A 19702-nucleotide genomic window follows, 5' to 3' on the forward strand; every position below is an offset into this window, starting at 1 on the left:
GTGTGCAAATAATGAATTTTTAGTGTTGAGAGGGTTTTTTTTTTGTAACTGTTCCGATTCTGAAACAATTAACTATATTCTTTAAATGTTTGTTTGTTTGTTTTTTTGAAAAAATATATTTTGCTTAATGTATATCATCTTTATTTTGTTGTGCCGACAGAAGGAAACAATATATTTTTTTTGTTTATGAATAATATTTTGAGTTCGTTCTGTGAGTGACGTCATTTGTAATGGACCGGGCGCACGCGCGCTCAGTCAGAACAGCCCGTGACTGGAGAGAGTCAGTCAGGTAGGTCTCTGCGTTAAAGAGTGAAAATATGCTGTATTAAGTTCATTTTTAGGTTTATGTTAACTATGGAAGTGGAAACAGTTCGATGTATTTTTGGAGTTTTATGGGTTTGTTTTAACGCCTGCGCGCAGTTTTCCCTGTTATTAAAATTCTCCACATATATTTTTTGTAGATTGAGTGTGTGGAAATGTCGTTTAGTCTAGTAAATGTGTGTAGCTTTCATTTTGATCTTAAAACGTACATTTATATCCATTTATTTCCATGTATTAGATGCATTGCAATTATTCCCAGACAACAAATTAGCTCTTGCCGACGTTGGGGCGCGTGTGCCTGCCTGACATAAAGTGCCTCAGTGAGATGTCTTATGGAGATCGGTAGCTAATCGGCAAGATGTCGGGAAGATGGTGGCATTAGAAAGATCGCCGACCGTGAGCCAACGTAAACCCGAAATGATCGCCGACCGTGAGCCAACGTAAACCCGAAATAATTATTATGACCTACGCGGCGCGATCCCACTAGAGCGAGCAAAGCATTCGGTCGCCTCGCTCCATTGACTACTGGAACAGCTGATTTTCGGCTGCGTCGCTGGAACGCCACAGCATGCTTGAAAATCAGCTGTTCCAGTGTTAAGTCAAAGGTAGCGGGGCGTCTGAATGCTTTTCGCGCTCTAGTAGGATCCCACCGTTATGTCTTATTGATTTGTTTAGGCTAACTGCTGTCAGATTGTATTCCAAGGACACAAGTTTCCTTTTGTGCATCAACAACACTCAATAACACTTTATGCAGGACCGTATTAAGACAGAGTAGTGCCCCTGGGCACTATACCTCAAAAGGGCCCCCCCCCAAAGAGCTGGAGAAACTTAACTTCAGCCATGAGTCAAACATATTATGGCCTCCGTAGGTTAGCTAATAATTTTACCAGCGCAGTTTAAAAAAAAAAATCAAGTCGAATTTCTGTAACTCTGTGTGTTGAACTGATAATCACTCTTTTGTGTGTTAAACACAATCTACATACTACAGACAACTTCATTATAAAGAAAAACAACAAATCAAAAAAAATATATAATCATAATCTATGACAAAACTTCTATTATAAACTAGATTAGAGGGTAACTCAGCAGTAAAATTTAGAAAAATCACAAATGCATAATAATTGTATAAAATCTGAACATTTTGTGAAAAAAAACATTATTTAGTGGGAAACAAATAAGAGAAAATAAATGTAGCACTAAATCTGGTAAAACGTTTTCATGTATGAAGTTTAGCAGAAGTGCTTCTTCATTGATTTTGCGCAAGCAAAGGTGTCAACTACATCCCAAAAGTCCATTTCTTTCTTACCGTCTCCACAGTTAGCTCCGGCTTCGTCAGACTCAGCGCTGCTAGTGATCGCAATTCCTGTGATGTTGTCACAAAAAAATAGTGATGTTCTCACAAAAAAACTTTCGATCCCTGGAACATTTTGAATTGTAACTTACTAAACGTCTTGCATCCTTGTCTTTCTTTAACTTTCTTTTTGCAAAACCACTCAATTGACGTCTTTCCATTTCGGATTTAGATTCATTTTCTGTAGCTGTCAAAAAAATGACACATTTGCGCGTACTTGTTGTGGACCAACTCAACTCTGACAGATTGGGGAGGGGGGAGTGATAGTGGTCATGTAATCTTTATTTATTTATAATTTATTATTATTATTATTGTTAAATTAGTGTTCATAAACGAGACATGTGTGGTCTTTCAAGAATTTCAAGTTAATAATACAACAATTTACGAAAAATATGTTTAAAGCTTGTGTCATGTGGTGCCCCCCTAGTGGTTGTGAATGGTTGGTGCCCCTGGGCACTGGCCCAAGTGCCCTTATGGATAATCCGGCTCTGACTTTATGTGATGTGTTAATCATACTAGGGCTGCAACTAACGATTATTTTGATAATCGATTAATCGGACGATTATTTTTTTGATTAATCGGATAGAAATTAAATTAGATTTTTTTTATTATAACTAAATAAAACCGTAAATCAGGGTATTTATGTGTAAAAGTGTACTTTAAAAAGTGCAAAAGCCACACATTGAGTTTTACTAATATCAATATTTGCATTGTTTTTAATGATAATTGCTGATGGCAAGTTGACAAACATGATTATTGTTAAAAAAATGATATCCAACATATTATGTTTTAACACAATTTTTGTTAAAACAAATTTACACAGACATGTTGTTCAGATGTGAATATCTGAACTAAAAACAAACTAAAAACATCTAAAATATATAATTTATTTAATTTTTATTTAAAATTAATTATATATAAGGAATATAAGGATAAAGAATATAATATATATTATATATAATATATAAAAGAATAATATAAGGATAAATTGATTAAATAAATATAGAAAGACTGAAAACAATTGTGTGAACGTAGAGCCGCAGTAGATCGCGTTTGAAAAACAATTAAAACTTAGTAGACAAATGCTATAAAAAGAGAACGGAATGGAGGTAACGTTACCCAGCAAGCTAACAGGCTTGAGTAAAGGACAGGAGAAATTATGCATTAGTGCACAAGCATTCGCTGAAAACCACTGAGTACAGTGACTAAAAAACAATATTTTACTGCTGCTGTTATTAACTGCCTTTATATTTAGTGCTTCGCTTTGTAAAGACCGTTTTAATTTAACCTATTTCTGCGGTAGCGCTATTTTAATCCATCACTTACGTTGCGAGCGAACTGATTGCGCAACCTGATGCTCGAGACAAAATACAGACATCCCAAGATCCCGGAAGTCCCGGGAGTCTCCCGCATATTGATTGCGGCTCCCTGATGCCCGCGAATTAGTTCAAACTCCCGAAATCTAGAGAACGCGCATACGAGACAGAAGAGACTGCTCCAAACCGTGTAGCGCGCGCGCTCGGCAGAGCGCCTGAGGGAGAGAGACCTTGCGTGTGTGTGCGTACCAGTAAACGCTCCCCGTGACGTAAGCAGACCAACTAATCGATAATGACATTCGTTGACAACGATTTTCATAATCGATTATAATCGATTTTATCGATTAGTTGTTGCAGCCCTAAATCATACAATTTCTTCCCTAACAATTTGACAAGTTGAGAAGTAGGCAACTCTTCTCTTCTCAACTCTTCAACACTTGCATTTTGCGTCCTTTTTGCATCCTTATTTTTGAGTTGCCAGGTTTTATGACAAAAAAAGTTTAAATTGATCATACACAATCTGACAACCTGGGAAATACCAGTCTAACGGAAAAAAAGAATGGATCAGTGGTTTTAAAATTAAGTTTGATGGTCATGCAAATGAGGCTACAGGAGTTTTCCGAGAGAAATAACAAAACAGGAGGGCACCGGGAGATGACCTTGAAGATTTATTTTTTACTTTGTTTTTGCAAAAGCAGTATCATTTATTTTAACACTTTTTACACATAGAAAACTAAATTATAAAACAAAAAAATAAGATATACCCTAGTGCTGGGCGGTTTGACCAAAAATTGATGTCACGTTTTTTTTAGTTTTTTTTTTAATTATGCCGGTTTCCGGTTTATGACGTTTTTTTTTTCATGCATAGTCAGGTGTTCAATGCATTTTCTACTGGTTGAGAGAGGAATTACTGCAGTAAATTGACTTAGGATGGTCTATTTTACTGTCATCAGTGAATATTGTAGAATAATTCCACACTAGTAATACAGGTTTGCACGGCCCCAGAAAATTATGCTGTTGTTTACAAATAAGAGCCATTCATGATTCTAATGAAGTGAGGAATCAGAATCCAAAGACAATTGCAGTCAAAATACAGAACTTTTATTTTAAACAACACAATTAGAACAACTTGGAATACTTTTGCTAGTTCAAGTACAAGTCCAGGAACATTACGTCCATTCAAGTAAATATAAAAAGAAAACTTGTCTTGCATTGCTTTTGAGGTCTATTAAAAAAAATAGTAAAACAAAATTATGCAACTTGCATTAGTTATTCCTTCAAAAGTATTGTTTCGAAACCAGAACAAACATCCCTTTAGCAAACGCGTCTTTAAGTGACATTTGGCTCGACTTTTCTTAAGCTTTCCCCGTGTTACATGCTGATGTGGAGGGCGCTGAGTCCGCGGCTGAGTTTAATTTAATACATTCTTGATATTCCAAGACATGTTTGTGGCTAAGGTGCTGGAGCAAATTGGTCGTGTTGCCGCCTTTGGCGAGAATTTTAGCCCGACTGCACTTACATAAAATGGTTGTTTGGTCGACGTCGGATTTTTGGAAACCAAAAAACCTCCAAACAACAGACCCGGCTCCTCTTTTTGGCACAAGTTGTTCTTCTGTGTCTTGTTGTACTAATTCCTCAGCATCCATCGTCCATGTAACGTAACAGAGCACTGCTGTTTGTTTACCCTCACTCGTCGCTGCTTAGAAGTGCAACATTGTAAAGGGTCCGTCTGAAACAGTGTCGCGCAGCGTAACGTTCGTTCCGAACATTGTGTAATTAAATACACCGGTATGGCGGTTTATTCAAAATCAATATCGTGACGATATTATAAACCGGTTTTCGGTTTGAACCGGTTTACCGCCCAGCACTACCCTCCAAAATAGTTAGTCAGTTTAAAAGAAAAATCAGTCCAATTAATTGTTTAACTTAAGATGCTTGCTCGCCCCGCCTTTGCCGCCCCCCATTTCCTGTCCCTGCTCAGCCGCAGCCAGTTCCACGCGCTCATGTCGACGTCAGCCTCAGTGGAATTTTGTTGGGCAGGATTTCTTTACACAGCACCTAAACAAAAAACAAAAAAAGAACTTTTGTTACTCACAGGCTGTTTGTGAGGTGCCTTTACTCTATGTAAGCATGCAGGGAAAACCATCTCTCAGAGAGTGTCCGAGTACTGAGTAGTTTAAAATCGCTTGAATGTTTAGCGTGGTAAGACTTAAAAAGACGAGCGAATGGTAAACTTAAGTGACAATGCAATGCTCGCCAGAATATGCAAGTGAATATTCTGTCATGTCCCAACTGCTACGCTTTTAGGTGTAGTATCGCCGCCTTCAAGCGCGTTTGACGCTTGCCATGAGCAACCCATTTTGAGAGACAGAAGACGCGGCAGAGCTGGACACTCAATCAATGTTTGCGGGAATATCCCGCATTATAAGTGGGAGACCTGCGGGAATGATTAGAATAATGCGTAATACTCGCAATTCCCGTGCTGAAATTCGAGCCCTGAATTGGCTACATTCAAAAGCACGACAGTATCGATACAGCAGTTGCTGTATCGATACGCACATCGTCAGGAGTTCATGACGATGTGTCGTCGTATCGATATTCAGAGCACAGCACTAATATTAACAGTCAGTTACTAAAGTCAACAAGTTAATAACAACTAACCAAGTCTAAAACATGTAACGTTAACGTTAATCCTCCGGGGCCAATTTCTGTCATCCGTTTATCAAAACATTTCTCAGAATACTCGGCGTTTTTCTAACAAAATAATATTTTTCAATAAAAAAACAAGTAACAACTTACACAAAATAAAATAATCACATACTGGCCTGAAAATTTTGCGTTTGAAATGGATAACGTTAAACATACTGATCACAAGAGAGTCCGTTGCTACGATGCTTCTGTGTAGACTTGATCACGCGCAGAAAAACGTGCACGCACCACCTAAACGACCCCTTGGTTAAAAAAAGGCAATATTTACTTTTGTCTGTTTGTTGGGTATTATCATCATATAAATTGTGGCATACGGATCTACACAAGCTCAACATACCTTTGCACTTACACCGCCGGCTTGATGTGGACCACGGTTCGGTAGATCTAGTATGGCAGCAGCATTTGTGGAAAAAAAGAAAAGAAAAAAAGAAGCGGGATCGGCAAAATGGTTCCTCCGCCGATCTCCGGACAGTGCATGAATTGGAGTGTCTGTAGACTCATCCCACCGATGGTTTACCCACCTACAGTTTTTTGGTGTGCAGGGGAAAAACTCCTTCCGATACTTTGCCGCTGGTGCCCTCCAATTGCCAATGTTGGTAAGACTGAACGTGCTGTCTAGGTTGTTAGGGTGGATGGTAATTAATGTGTCTTTTCTCAAGTATCCTTAAGCTGAAAGACAGTGAATCTGAAGGCGTGTGTGTTTTAGGGATGAAATGGTATGAAAATTTCATATCACGATTATAGTGACCAAAATTATCGTGATTTATCAATATTATCACGTTTTTTTTAAAACGATATGAAAGTGGTCAAAAAGAACTAATGCTCACACTGAAAACATTTCAACAAGTTTTATATTTGAAAATCAACAAACAACAAATAAAACAAGCAGCTCAATGCACTTTTTAAAGCAAGATTCTGTGGCATTTCCTTCCTTATAATGACCGTCGTCAATAGCAACATTATAAAACAGCGCACATCCATGTATTATCACAACGGAAGCGCGCTCTCATTTCATTCAAATACAACTTGCCGTCTTGCGTCGACATTTTTGATTGTTTTGAAAATTAAATCAGTTGATTTATTGTTTACAGAGTTTGATAATATTGTTGCGATCATCTTGTCTGGATGAGTTTTGTCCGCTGTACAAAATGGATTTAACGGGTAAGATTTAAAACATTAATCTCAATTCAATCTGTCCCCGTAATTATGTGTTGTAAAAAAAAAAAAATCTGTGTAATAAGTGTACAATGAATATACATTCTTATCTCTTAAATGTGACTCTTAATAGTCTTGTTTGAACTTGTTCGATCGTCTTTGGCTCAAAGTCACTTGCTGCGAACTTTTCTTCGCGGAAGCTTCACGTTTATGTCAAGTGAGTGAGATAAAATATTTCAACTCAAAACAACACGTTGTGCCTAATTATTTCCCAGACGTAGTTTTGGTATTGAGGTTAAAGTCAACTTGCCTTGCGTTTGCTACAGTGTGTGATGGTCACACAAGACGACTCGGCAGATTTGAAGTGTTTCCCTCTATTGCAGCTAGGGCTGTTCTCAACCAATGAATATCTTGGTCGACTGAAGTCCTGAAATTTTCGACTAAAAATGACGTTAGAAAAAAAAAAAGTTAAATGAATTAGCTGCACACTGTGCGCAGTACTTGTAGCCTTGTTGTCCGCCTAAATGGATTATAAATAAACATAAAAAACTAGTAGGCAATTTGCAGTATATTAAATCATTTTTAAACCTAATTATTTTGCACTGAAATGAGTCCGACACACGAGTCTGTCGGCTCTGACAGCGTTGCATCACGTGCACCTGCGCAATATCATAGCCTATGATTTCCGAAAATAGTACTATGTTGTCAACTAGTAATAACACAAGAACTGTTAAGGAATATGCAATATAATTTAGACAATTCTTTTTGTCATATGTTATAATAAGTTATAGCTGTCATTCAGTTCATCATTTCAGCCGCTCTGTGCATGTCCTCGCACAGAGCCCAGCATCGCGGCTGAGACACGAATAGACTATTATCTTAAGCTTTTACTCCTAATAAACACAAAAGGCACGTCCACTTTAATAAAAAAAGAATATTTATTAAACAAACCAGATCAAGAGCAGAAACGAAATAAAGTGCATAACTGATACGCCAATTCCGATATGTTCATAACCTACTCAAAACAGACAGGGCAACCTAACGCAGACAAGTTAGCTTACCGCTTTTAGATGATATGTCATGTTTGTCGTCGAGCTGTGGAAGGCAAACTGTTGCTTGCAAACTTTGCATTCGATCTTTTCCCCCGTTATCAATTTTAACAAAATGCTGCCACACTGTCGATGTCTTTGTTGTTGACATGTTAGAAGACTGACTATTAAACGATACCACAATTAAATAAATAATATTCAGCCTCAAACCTTCTATAGCCTACTTATCTGTCTCTCTTCTACAGTGGGTTGGGCTAATCCAAAAAAAGTGAAAACAAGGGGGTGTTCTGAAGACAGACTGTTACCTGTTAAACAGGGGTACTCTGAAAACACCCCCATTAGCAGTTGGTGCTTTCCCCCTGATGAAATGAGCGCGGCAAAGCTGATGAAATGAACGCGGCAAAACTGATGAAATGAACGCGCAAAAAATCGACCAATCAGAATTTTTGTCTAACCAGTACATATCGACCGATTAATCGACTAATCGACTGGGACATTACAGCCCTAATTGCAGCGACTTTTTTTGTGCATGTTCTGCAGACATGGTGTCCATCCTCGATTAAGTGTCCCTCAGGACTTTTGTAAAAGCCAAAATATGACCACACCTCAGATTTGGTCCTCTTAAAAGGCAGAAAAATCTCCTGAGCACGGTCACCGCCTTCCGCCATTCCTTCTCGAATAAAAAAACAACAACATTGCGCGCCTGCGTCAGACTGTTGCTGGCTGGACAGGATATATGTTATTAAAACCGTGATAATCAAACACGGTTTTAATGATACTTAAATTTTAAAAGATAATACTAACCGCCAGTACATTTTATCGTGGTTTATAGTGAAACTGGTAATCATCCCATCCCTATTGTCTTTATTGTGTGTCCTCTGTCAATAAACTGCAGATGTGGTTAAATTGTTTTGCTAGTTGAAATCTGCTATATATTTAACTTTACAAGACAAAAAAAGTTGACAACCTATTTTTCTGTAATTTGATTTGTATAATGAAAGTTCAAAGACAAAACATGTATTATCCGAATCACCAGATTCTCTCGTTTAATTCTGTAGTTACCTTCTACACAAAAAATTATTTTCCATAAAAAAAAAATGAGGCTGATATTACTAATTGTTTCGATTATTTTAAATGCATGATGATCACTGGCTGTTTGACTTACCGTAATTCCTCAAATAAATTTGGTAGTCAATTAAACGCCGGGCCTCTGATAGTGGCCGGGGGCGGGGTCAACACAGACAAATAAAGGCCGTTCTTTAAATGAAGCCGGGGAAAATGTAGTGTTGATGGGTAATCTCCTAAGTGCCTTTCATATAATGACAAAACATAACATACTCATGTTCCACTAGATATTTTCCTCTACATCTCTTCAGCAAATTCGATTTTGGCACGCTCTGCAGCGGCTGACACACTGAGGAGCCGATGTACAGTGACGTGACATCACTGCCAAATTCAAACTGTGTTTTTGCGCTATGGCTGGCGCTGAGCTAAAGACGGACTTTCAGCGCTGGTCATACCGTATAGACCTATCACAACTATTCAGTGTTTTTAACCACATAATGTTTATTTTAGGTTTCAGACATTTAAATACATATAATTTATTGCAAAACAATACATTTATAGTTTGTAAAATACACAATGGTGTCTGTGGAAGCAGCAATAACAATTCATTCAAATATATTTGCCGAGGTGTTTTATTCAGATCAGATACACAGTGTAAGTAACTATAAAGTTTACTCTGTTCTTCTCCCAGTTCACCGGCCACTTACTTTCATGTATTTCGGGAGAAACTGATGAATTCATGTGCTGTAATAAATCCAACAGACAGGAATCTCTGAACTGCGGCCCAAACAAACGTCTCACGTTACAGATCAAGATCATTTATAAAGGTTTTTTAAACGACAAAACAAACTCACTTGCATGTATTTAAGAATCGGAATAGAACATAGATGATGACATGGTAAGCAAGTTTGTTAATATTTAGAAATAAAAGTGCTACATCTGTCATGATACAGCGCTATTTTGGCTGTGGTGGATCACATGCTAAGCATGACGCGTCACCATGGAAACATGGCGGGCGGGGGGATTACGCGATGCCGTCTCAACATAGTGATGTCTGTCAGCCATCGCAATAGATGATTGCATCGTCCATCGGCCAAATCCTATTACTTATCAAAAAGATCAAATTAGAAATAAAGGCCTGCCTCTAACAAGATTTCCATTACACGAGAGTAGATGTTAAAACTTCATGCTGATTTGTACTCTGCTTTCGCCAAGATAAGCACCAACTAAGACGTAGCTTTACAGTAACCTATGCTTCTCCATCCATTTACGCTTCTTTCCAAATGGTGATGTGAATCCCCTTCTGTCTGGTGTTAATAGCTGCAGTGTATTTGCACACACAACGGCTGCAACCACAGTGCGGTCCCCTCATGACTACCGTCTGGATTGAGCAGAGTAGGGGACATCTCTAGGGTCTTCAAGTGGGCACCTTCCGTCCTCAGTGTTTCGTCGTCTAGCCCACGACACCTCAAGAGGGCTCGACAGTGACTCTGGCGTCCCAGAGTCACCCCCCTCCGTTCCCCACTCAACTCAGCCCAGCTTACTGACCTTTACATCCCTCCTGCTGTTGCTCCTTCCTCGTAGTTCACATGTGACCTAATCACAACCTCTCCACAACCCGACCACACGCGCCAACCCGTTTGACTAAGGCAGTCGAGCCCCACTGCGGACGTTCAAGCGGTCAGTGGCAACGGTTCCGTATGGCATACTACCGCAAAACACAATATCTGTCCAAACACTAGGGATGAGTCGCGATCTTCGAATAGTCGAACTGCGTTCGAAATTCGATCATAAAATTACTTTTTCGAATATCGTTATATTTTCGCGCAATTCCATTGTGTCATAATTGACGGCGCGCCAACTGTCACAGATCCCGCAGCAGGGTATTTTCCTGTCGGGGACACAAGGTGTCACTAACATGAATGAAACCCCCTACCGCGCGATAGGATACCAGTGTTTTATACATAGTGTAAACAAACAACAGAAGAAGAGCACCGTGACCGTTAACTCTGCGCCCAACAGAGGTGGGTAGTAACCTTTACTGTCTATGGTAGTAACCGTCTACAAAGTAGGCTACATTTACTTCCTTACGTTGGGGCGACGTTCCTCTCGTTACTTTATTTTAATGCAATACATGCTGTTAAATGCATAGTTTATTCCTAGCGCGCTGCATCTTTTTTATGGGCATGAGCGATGCTCAATTCACAAATGATTCACTCTTTTGAGTCGATTCTGTTCAAAGACTTCATCAAACAAGTTGGCAGATCGGTTCGCGAATCAGTTTGAATGGTCCGTTCAGTTTCCTGCACGCACTGAATCGTCTGAAGCGCTTTCAATTCACATTCGGAGTCGTAACAGGAAGATTTAAGAACATCAAGAGCGTTGGATGAAGTGGCCGTGGGCCTACAGTTCAGTCTAGTGAAAGCAAATCTGCAAATTCATCATATTTTTGCCAGCGATGAAGATCTAGTTGAACATCTTCGTATGATGTCTGTGAATGAATGATTCCACAGGACGATACATTCGAGTTAATTTCATTCAGGTAATACATTTTACAACCAAACAGATTATTACGCGACGATAGCACTACTACAAGTATGATGACATAATTTGTTTTTTGAACAAATTTATTTTATAGGCTACATAAGCTACCATTGTCCACAGTTTATTAAATGAACACCCGCCATACCGCGGTAATGTGTGTGTATTGCGCAGTGGCATCACACGAATAGTTTTGATTAAAACTAATTTGTTTAAAAAGTAGGCTATTAAAGTAACAAGGCAGGTTCGCATAAAATCAATTTGACATATGACATTATTTTTTTATCTAACGAGTATCTGGTTTGGCGATGCAAAAACGGACTGTCGTGCTTATTGTTTTTTTCTTCTATGTTAACTATGTTAAAAAAACGACGAAAACATGTTACTTGTTCAATTAATAAACAGTTTGTTAGATGACAAATCGCTAAAGATGAAATTGGACTCCCTTTCTGTCATTATTAGTGTGCGTTTTTGTTGTTGTTGTTTTTTCTGATTTTCGAACGATAATCGACTTTTGCTCCTCGATTTTCGAATGCCATTTTTGGCAGAAATTCACATCCCTACCAAACACCAATCCTCATTCACGCAAAATACACAGGAACGTAATAACTGTAATTACTATGCAAACTATACAAAAAAACCAACAGACTCTTCAAATTTTCAAGAATTTTTCGAAACCGTAGCATGGCGGCCTGTACACAGCCAGCCAGACTCTTTCCGTCTCAACCACAGTCAGTTGCTGCTCCCCTCTGCTGCTTCAGATAAGTTCTTTACTGTGCGACGCAACTCTTGGCCACTGAATCCGACGTCTCTGAGGAACCGGGTTGTGGAGTGTGCCACAAATCCTCAACAACCCATTTCCACTGGATAAACCTGGACTCTCCATCCTCGCTGATCTGCTTCAGTGGCCAGCTGGGCATACTGCATTTTCTTCCTCTCATATGCCTCATCTACAGCATCCTCCCATGGCACTGTTAACTCTATCAGTTGAACAATGCGTGCTGATCCAGACCACAAAACAATATCTGGTCGGAGGTTAGTGGTGGCAATCTCAGGTGGAAAAATAAGCCGTTGATCAAGATCAGCCAGCATTTTCCAGTCCCTAGCAGCTTCCAGTTGTTCTGACCGAGAATTGCTTTTAACACCTTTTCTTGGTGGTTGCTCGCCTGGGCGGAGGAATATTGTCTTCTATGTGTAATGTTTTGCTAGAACAGGTGGCAACTTATTGGTCATGTTACGCTTGTCTTCCAATGCTAAAGCCAAACATCGGAGTACTTGGTCATGGCGCCAAGTAAACCGACTTTGGCTAAGAGCCACCTTACATCCTGTCAAAATGTGCCTTAATGTGGCAGGTGATGAACACAAAGGACAAGAGGGATCCTCTCCTATCCAGAGGTTTAGGTTCTGCGGTGATGGGAGAACATCATATGTTGACCTGATAAGGAAACTGATCCTATTCTCTTCCATTGACCAAAAACGTCTTGCCAGCCCATCTTGCGTTGTTCCACACTCTCCCATCTCATCCACTCTCCCTGCTTGGCCTGGGAAATGGCCTTTATACACCTCATCCTCTCCTCCTGCTTTCGCACCTCCTTGACTACGAGCTTCCTCCTTTGAGCTGGGGCTGCCTTGTGCCATTTAGGAGGAGCTAAACTGAGCTCAAAACCCCCTCTCCATGCTGTACCTGCCCCACGATATCACCAATTTGAAGGGCAGCCTTTGCCTCTTCCACAGATTTCTTTGCTGACCACTTTCTACCAGTTTTTAACACAGGTGCTGCCTCCCTTACACATTTGTCGCGTGACTCTACTAAGGTCATTTCCAGTCTGACCTTGGCGCACTTAAACTCCTCGGTTAAAGCAACAAACTAATCTCCATACCGGCGTGATGACTCCGACCCCTAACCAGATGAACTAGATAAATATTGTGAAAGTTCTGATCCAATCTGACTTCTAACCTATTATGCCGCCTAAATCATAATCATTCACTGTTCGTTTGTTGGTCAAAGGAGGACTGGCCCCCCGACTGAGCCTGGGTTCTCCCAAGGTTTTTTTCTCCATTATGTCACCTGATGGAGTTTTGGTTCCTTGCCACTGTCGCCTTTTTTCGCCTTCATTCGCCATTGGCTTTTGTCTTGCTTAGTTGGGGACATTTAACATTTAATTTAGAATTTAACAATACTATTACAACTTTACTTTCCTGTTATCTCTGTAAAGCTGCTTTGAAACAATTTGTATTGTAAAAGCGCTATATAAATAAAGGTGACTTGACTTGACTTAAAGCAGAGACTGGCAGCTGCAATATTCCTTTACTATAAAGTCCCACAAAGCACCAGAGTTTTAGTTTCCCTGGTAGAGCGCAGCTGTTTATGCTCTTCAACCCTTCCACTGCTTGTCGTCTAACTTCTCCCACTCGAACACTATCCTTTAGATCCCCATCGTACCATTTCCCAAGACTCTTCACTGGCTTCTCAGAAACTGTTGGTATTGCATCACCATTAATGAAGAATGTTTTATCTACCACCTTGCCTTTAAATATCGAGATGCTCCTTGATTTAGAGGGTTTAAATTGCATTTGTGCCCATTCAATGTTATCGGTTAACTTCCCCAATAACCGATTAGTGCAGGGTACTGTTGTAGTCATGGTTGTCATGTCATCCATGTATGCTCTGATTGGTGGTAGTCACATCCCAGAAGCCAAGCACTCTCCTCCTACTACCCATTTCAGTCCTTGTATACTTAAAAAAAGTATTAAAAGTTTATAAATGAATTTAGAGAAATAATTAAGGCCCTTAAAAAGTCTTAAATTCCATTTGCCAAGGTATTATATTTTGTATCATCTTTTCAGCCATGTATATTTGTCCAAAGAGGTTGTATGCTAGCCTGGATGCCAGCCGAACTTAGCTCCACCCTCAACATTTGAGGTCGGGAAGTTCGGTCTGGACTTGATCCGTTGTGGAGCAACTATGCTTGAACCAAAGCTGTTCGGACCAATCAAAATGTCAGGGCGGGCTTCATACGATGATGGACAGATGATCAACAGTAACGTAATCAATCCACGTCACCAAATACTGCTTGGGTTGAATTAGTTTGTGTAGATACAGCGCATTAATTTTAAAAGAGGAACAGAGAACAGCGATCAAGGCATTTGTCAATCAGAAATGTTTTTGCCGTCCTTCCTACGGGATTCGTCACTTACTCCGTTGCTCTGATTGGTTGTAGGTCTATCCAATTGAGTGCAGAGGCATTTTCTTTCCTGGTTCGGTTGAAACACGGCCCATAATCATAGCCAAATGGAGCAGTATCAGACTCATATTCTGACTAGAGTCTGAGTATGACGACATCAGGCTAGTTGTATGCTAAAGTTTGCCTGAATTTAATAATTGCGTAGGCGAATAGTGGGATTCCGTGCAGTTTATTTATGGAATCCCGCTAGATTTGACGTCATCCGTTACTGCGCTCTCTGACTGACTAGCGCATATGTCCCTTTACGCACGGATGTTAAACCACATCGTTGACTAATGGGGAAATGTAATATACACAACAAGCTTACGTTACATCGTAAGGTTTTATTTTAGTTGAAAATATTAAACAATATGTAAACAAAAAAAATTGAAAGAACAAAAACATTTTGGGCCCTATTTTTACAATCTGAAACGCAAGTAACTTTGTGGACGGATCTCTAAAAATCTAAAATGTGTTGGTCTGCAGTAGCTACATTACTCATAGGTGGGGTTTGGGCGTAATGTGCAATAAACCAATCAGAACGCCATCTCACATTCCCTTTAAAAGCAGGCGCGCTTGTTCCATGGTGGATTGCTATTATAATGCCGGATTTGCCAGGGGAACGCCAGGAGCGGTTCACAGCCGAGGAGACCGACGTTCTCGTCAGGGCCTCAAAATACAGAGAAGTAACATTGTATGGGGATGCGAGAAACCCACCAAAATTAGCTTCAGTTAAACAGTTGTAATCTAGTTGTTTTCTGGAACTGTAAAATAGCACCAGGGAACGTGAAACCAGAAACACAAAGCACTTCATAATCGCAGGTAAACTGTCTGACCAATCAGGTGTTTGTCATGAGAAGTGTATCACAAATTGCAGATAGTTATAAGAGTCGATGTTACAAATACATCTATTGAATATACTGTGTGAAGTCATTGTCCCGTTAGCTCAGAGAGGTTTATTTTCTCTCTGCAATAAGTTTTGTCAATTGTTTTGTAGGGGTATAACAATACATCGATATGGATTGATGCATCGACGATACAATGCATCGATGCCACACGTAAAATATCGATATAAGGTACCTTTACTTTGACACTCTCCACATTCTCATCCTTCCGCCAAAGCGTGCATTTTCGTTTACTCACCATACTGTCTGCCGGTGTGTCTTTATAACGTTAATCTCCTCAGCTGAAATAGACGCCTGACAAATATTGACTGAACCCTAAACACGTTTTGTCATGAAAGCCGGAATTGTCCACTCTCAATGCATCACGAGTTCATGTTTTACAGCAGAAACCAACAAGCAGTAGCCCTTCTTGTTGAACACAACACGATAAGTCCGTTTTAGAGACTCAGTGCGCAGTATTTATGTCAGATATCACTTTGAAAAGATGCGCTAGCTAAGAGGAGTTTCATCAAAGCTGACTAAAAGTGATTGAGGATGGATAATTTCAACGAACTTTGATTTCCCGTGATTTCTTCTTCGGGGCGTAAAAGGAAAATAAAACTTAAATGGAAACTCACTAAAGCAGCACGTTTAGTGTTGAGGGAAAAGTAGTGTGTGTACGTTAATCACAACAGCAAACTTTGTCTTTGTTATTATGTATCATAATTACTTGGTTTTGTTTAACTCTGTAACATGAAATGTGGAGTTATCTGCTTCTGCAACAACAACAAAAAAACTTTAAATATATAAAAAACATACTTTCAATTCGCTTTAATTTTGTCATTGTTTAAGTTATTATTAATCAAAACAACCCAGCTGTAGTTTGATATTACTTGGAATGCACACAACAAAACGTTCTTGCAAATTACCTCTTCTGTTGTAAATGTCCCAGTTGGGAGAGGGCATGCAATTTTCAAAAGGTTTAATTAAACGTTCATATTATATATTTTGGTTGCATTTGTGAGTTAATAAAAACATATCTGGTTGTGTGAACATAATATCTAAATATCGATTAGGCCCTGAATCGAATCGAATCGCAGAATTTTTGAGGTATCAGCAAATATCGTACTCATAGGTGTTAGTCACTCATTTAATTATCTTGTACTTCGTTCCCACCCTTCTAAATTATGTTGGATTGATAAGGACTTGAAAATAAAATCACAAACTAACACGGTTTAGTTGTGCTATCTTTCAATTAATATATAGTAAATTTAAGATGTTGCTGATGTAAAAGTGGACGATGAGGTCTTAAAATGTATTAAATCCTGTAATTCCTGTATATATAATCTTGTACAGCAGTTGTCATTCAAATTTGGACTATTAACAAGAGGATGACAAAACTAACCTTTGGTACATCAAAAATATGATATTTGATAAACAGATCTCACTTGTTTTCCATTATTAAATCAGGGTTCACTTCAGTATTCACATTTTATCCTCCTTGAACTCATTCTAACAACTTAATATGTTTTAATGTTTCAGACCACATGGAGGGGAAAGAGCAAAGACAAGAACTGAAGTTAAAGGTGATGATGCTGTAGTTTGTTTCAGCCTGTTGACACCAATAAAACGATTTAATGTGCCAATTTACTGAAGATCTCAGACATCACCATAATGAATGAGCTGAAAACATGGAACTTTTGGAGACAAAGAGGCTTTACAGCAGCTCAATTAAACATGATGGCCATGTTTATTTTAAAATGCAGATTGGATAAAAACACAGTGATCACAGTTCACACCTGCAGTGAAGCCCCTCCCACAACAATTCACCAATAAATACTGGGAATATTCCCATCATCCTACAAGAGAAGGACAAACTCCAGGAGTAGCAGCTGAAATCTGTGTGACTGTTAAAGATGGAGTTTATTAAAGAGGAGATTGAAGACATGAGTGATCCAGAACCATCCAGAATAAAACATGAAGATACTGAGGAACAAACAGGTTGGTGTCCATTCTTGATTCTAAATTGTGACTTTAGTAGATGTGAATTAATAAGCTGTATATGGATGATAAATGATTGAGAAATATCCAAAAGATCATAACCTTGTATATAGCAGTTGTCAAACATATTTTTTCCTATATAAACAAGTGAGTGACAGCAAAGAGTGAAAGATCTGATTTCTGTTGCTTTCTCCTATTACATAATGGTTCACTTGAACTGATTCTAACTGTATTTCTGTGTATTTTAGACCAAGTGAGAGTGAAAGAGCAAATACAAGAACTGAATGAAGTGGAGGAGGAAAATCTTAACTTTACAATTCAAAGAAAAAAAGCCAAAGAGATGCACACCTGCACTCAGTGTGGAAAGAGTTTCACACACAAAGGAAACCTTAACAAACACATGAGAATTCACACTGGAGAGAAACTATATACATGCACTCAGTGTGGAAAGAGTTTTTCTCAAGCATCAGGTCTCAGTTATCATCTGCACATTCACTCTGGAGAAAAACCATTTAACTGTGATCAGTGTGGTAAAAAATTTATTTTATCATCACATCTAAAAGATCACCTGAAAGTTCATTCAGATGAGAAGCCTTATGTGTGTTCTCTCTGTGGAAAGAGTTTTTCACGACTGGGCAGTTTTAAACTGCACCAGAAAACACACAATGAAGTGAGAGATTATGTGTGCTTTGACTGTGGGAAGAGCTTTACTACATCTGGTGAACTGAAACAGCATCAACGAATTCATACTGGAGAAAAACCTTACAAGTGCTCATATTGTGACAAAAGTTTCACTCAGTCTGGAGCTCTGAAACTACATGAGCGAGTTCATACTGGAGAAAAGCCGTACGACTGTACTCACTGTGAGAAGAGTTTCACATTTAAAGGAAACCTTAAAAGACACATGAGAACTCACACTGGAGAGAAACCGTATACATGCACTCAGTGTGGAAAGAGTTTTTCTGATGCATCAGGTCTCAGTGATCATCTGCACATTCACTCTGGAGAAAAGCCATTTAACTGATCAGTGTGGTAAGGATTTTATTCCATCATCAAATCTAAAAGTCCACCTAAAAGTTCATTCAGATGAGAGGCCTTATGTGTGTTCTCTCTGTGCAAAGATTTTTTCACGGCTGGACAGTTTTAAACTGCACCAGAAAACACACAATGTGTGTTGTGACTGTGGGAAGAGCTTAACTAGAACTGATTCACTCAGTCTAGAAACCTGAAATCACACGAGCGAGTTCATACTGGAGAGAAGCCGTACTCAGTGTGAGAAGAGTTTCAGCCAATCAAAGAATCTAGTGAATCATATTAAAAAGCATTTTTCTGTGTCACAGTGAGCAAATGTTTTGTTAGATTCACTTAAAGTAAATGTGTAGTTGGTTAACTAATAAACTAGTGTTACTGTAAAATGCCACAAGATTTGTTTTGTTTGACAAGAAAATTATTGAAAATTATTTTGATTGAATGCTTAAAGAAATACCTAAATTAAAAGAGACTGGAAACAAATGTAGAAAAACAACAACAATCAGTTATTTGTTAATATATGAAACAATTCCCTGAATTTGATCAGGATTTTTTTTTTTTACTTTTGTTTGTTTAGTTAAATAAAGCCTGTTATTACATAAACAGATGTATGTACAATAACATACATCTGTTCAATAACTCTGTACAATAACAAATAAAATGACCATTTCACTTGCAATGTGTGATTTTGTGAGAAAGTTTTCTACAGATCCAATAATTAAAATAAACTGAGATTCAGATAAAGCAAACTTATAGTGAAATAAACTATGGCCTGTTTCACAAAGCTGGTTTCAGTTGCTAACAATGGATTGGTTTGTAGTCGTGTTCATCACCATGGTAACTTACGCTACATGGCTAAGCTGTTCTGGAGCAGGTTTTATTCTGGGTTAGAGATTGCAGACCAAAACTGGACCAGTCAGTGCAGTGAAATGTATCTGATACAATAAAGCCAGACCCCCTTTATCTCTCACTCCAAATCAAAGCAATTTATAGTGAGAAAAAAACTTTTGAGACCAAATTAAAAGGGTTGTCCCTATTCTCTTAATGAGTAATGGGT

The 19702-nt window shown here is 38.8% G+C and overlaps 1 protein-coding gene across 1 annotated transcript; it reads left to right on the top strand.

The window, feature by feature from the left end:
• LOC143715449 (uncharacterized) lies at window positions 1–19324 on the top strand. Its single transcript, XM_077207260.1, has 4 exons — window positions 1–289; window positions 17158–17201; window positions 17382–17616; window positions 17865–19324. Exons 3-4 carry the CDS (start codon window positions 17532–17534, stop codon window positions 18638–18640), a joined length of 861 nt encoding a protein of 286 aa, XP_077063375.1. The 5' UTR covers window positions 1–289; window positions 17158–17201; window positions 17382–17531; the 3' UTR covers window positions 18641–19324.
• Window positions 19325–19702: the final 378 nt, after the last annotated feature.

Source organism: Siphateles boraxobius, unplaced genomic scaffold, assembly GCF_051911475.1.
Source record: "Siphateles boraxobius isolate OS27281-9 unplaced genomic scaffold, OSU_SipBor_1 6, whole genome shotgun sequence".
Lineage (NCBI taxonomy): Eukaryota > Metazoa > Chordata > Actinopteri > Cypriniformes > Leuciscidae > Siphateles > Siphateles boraxobius.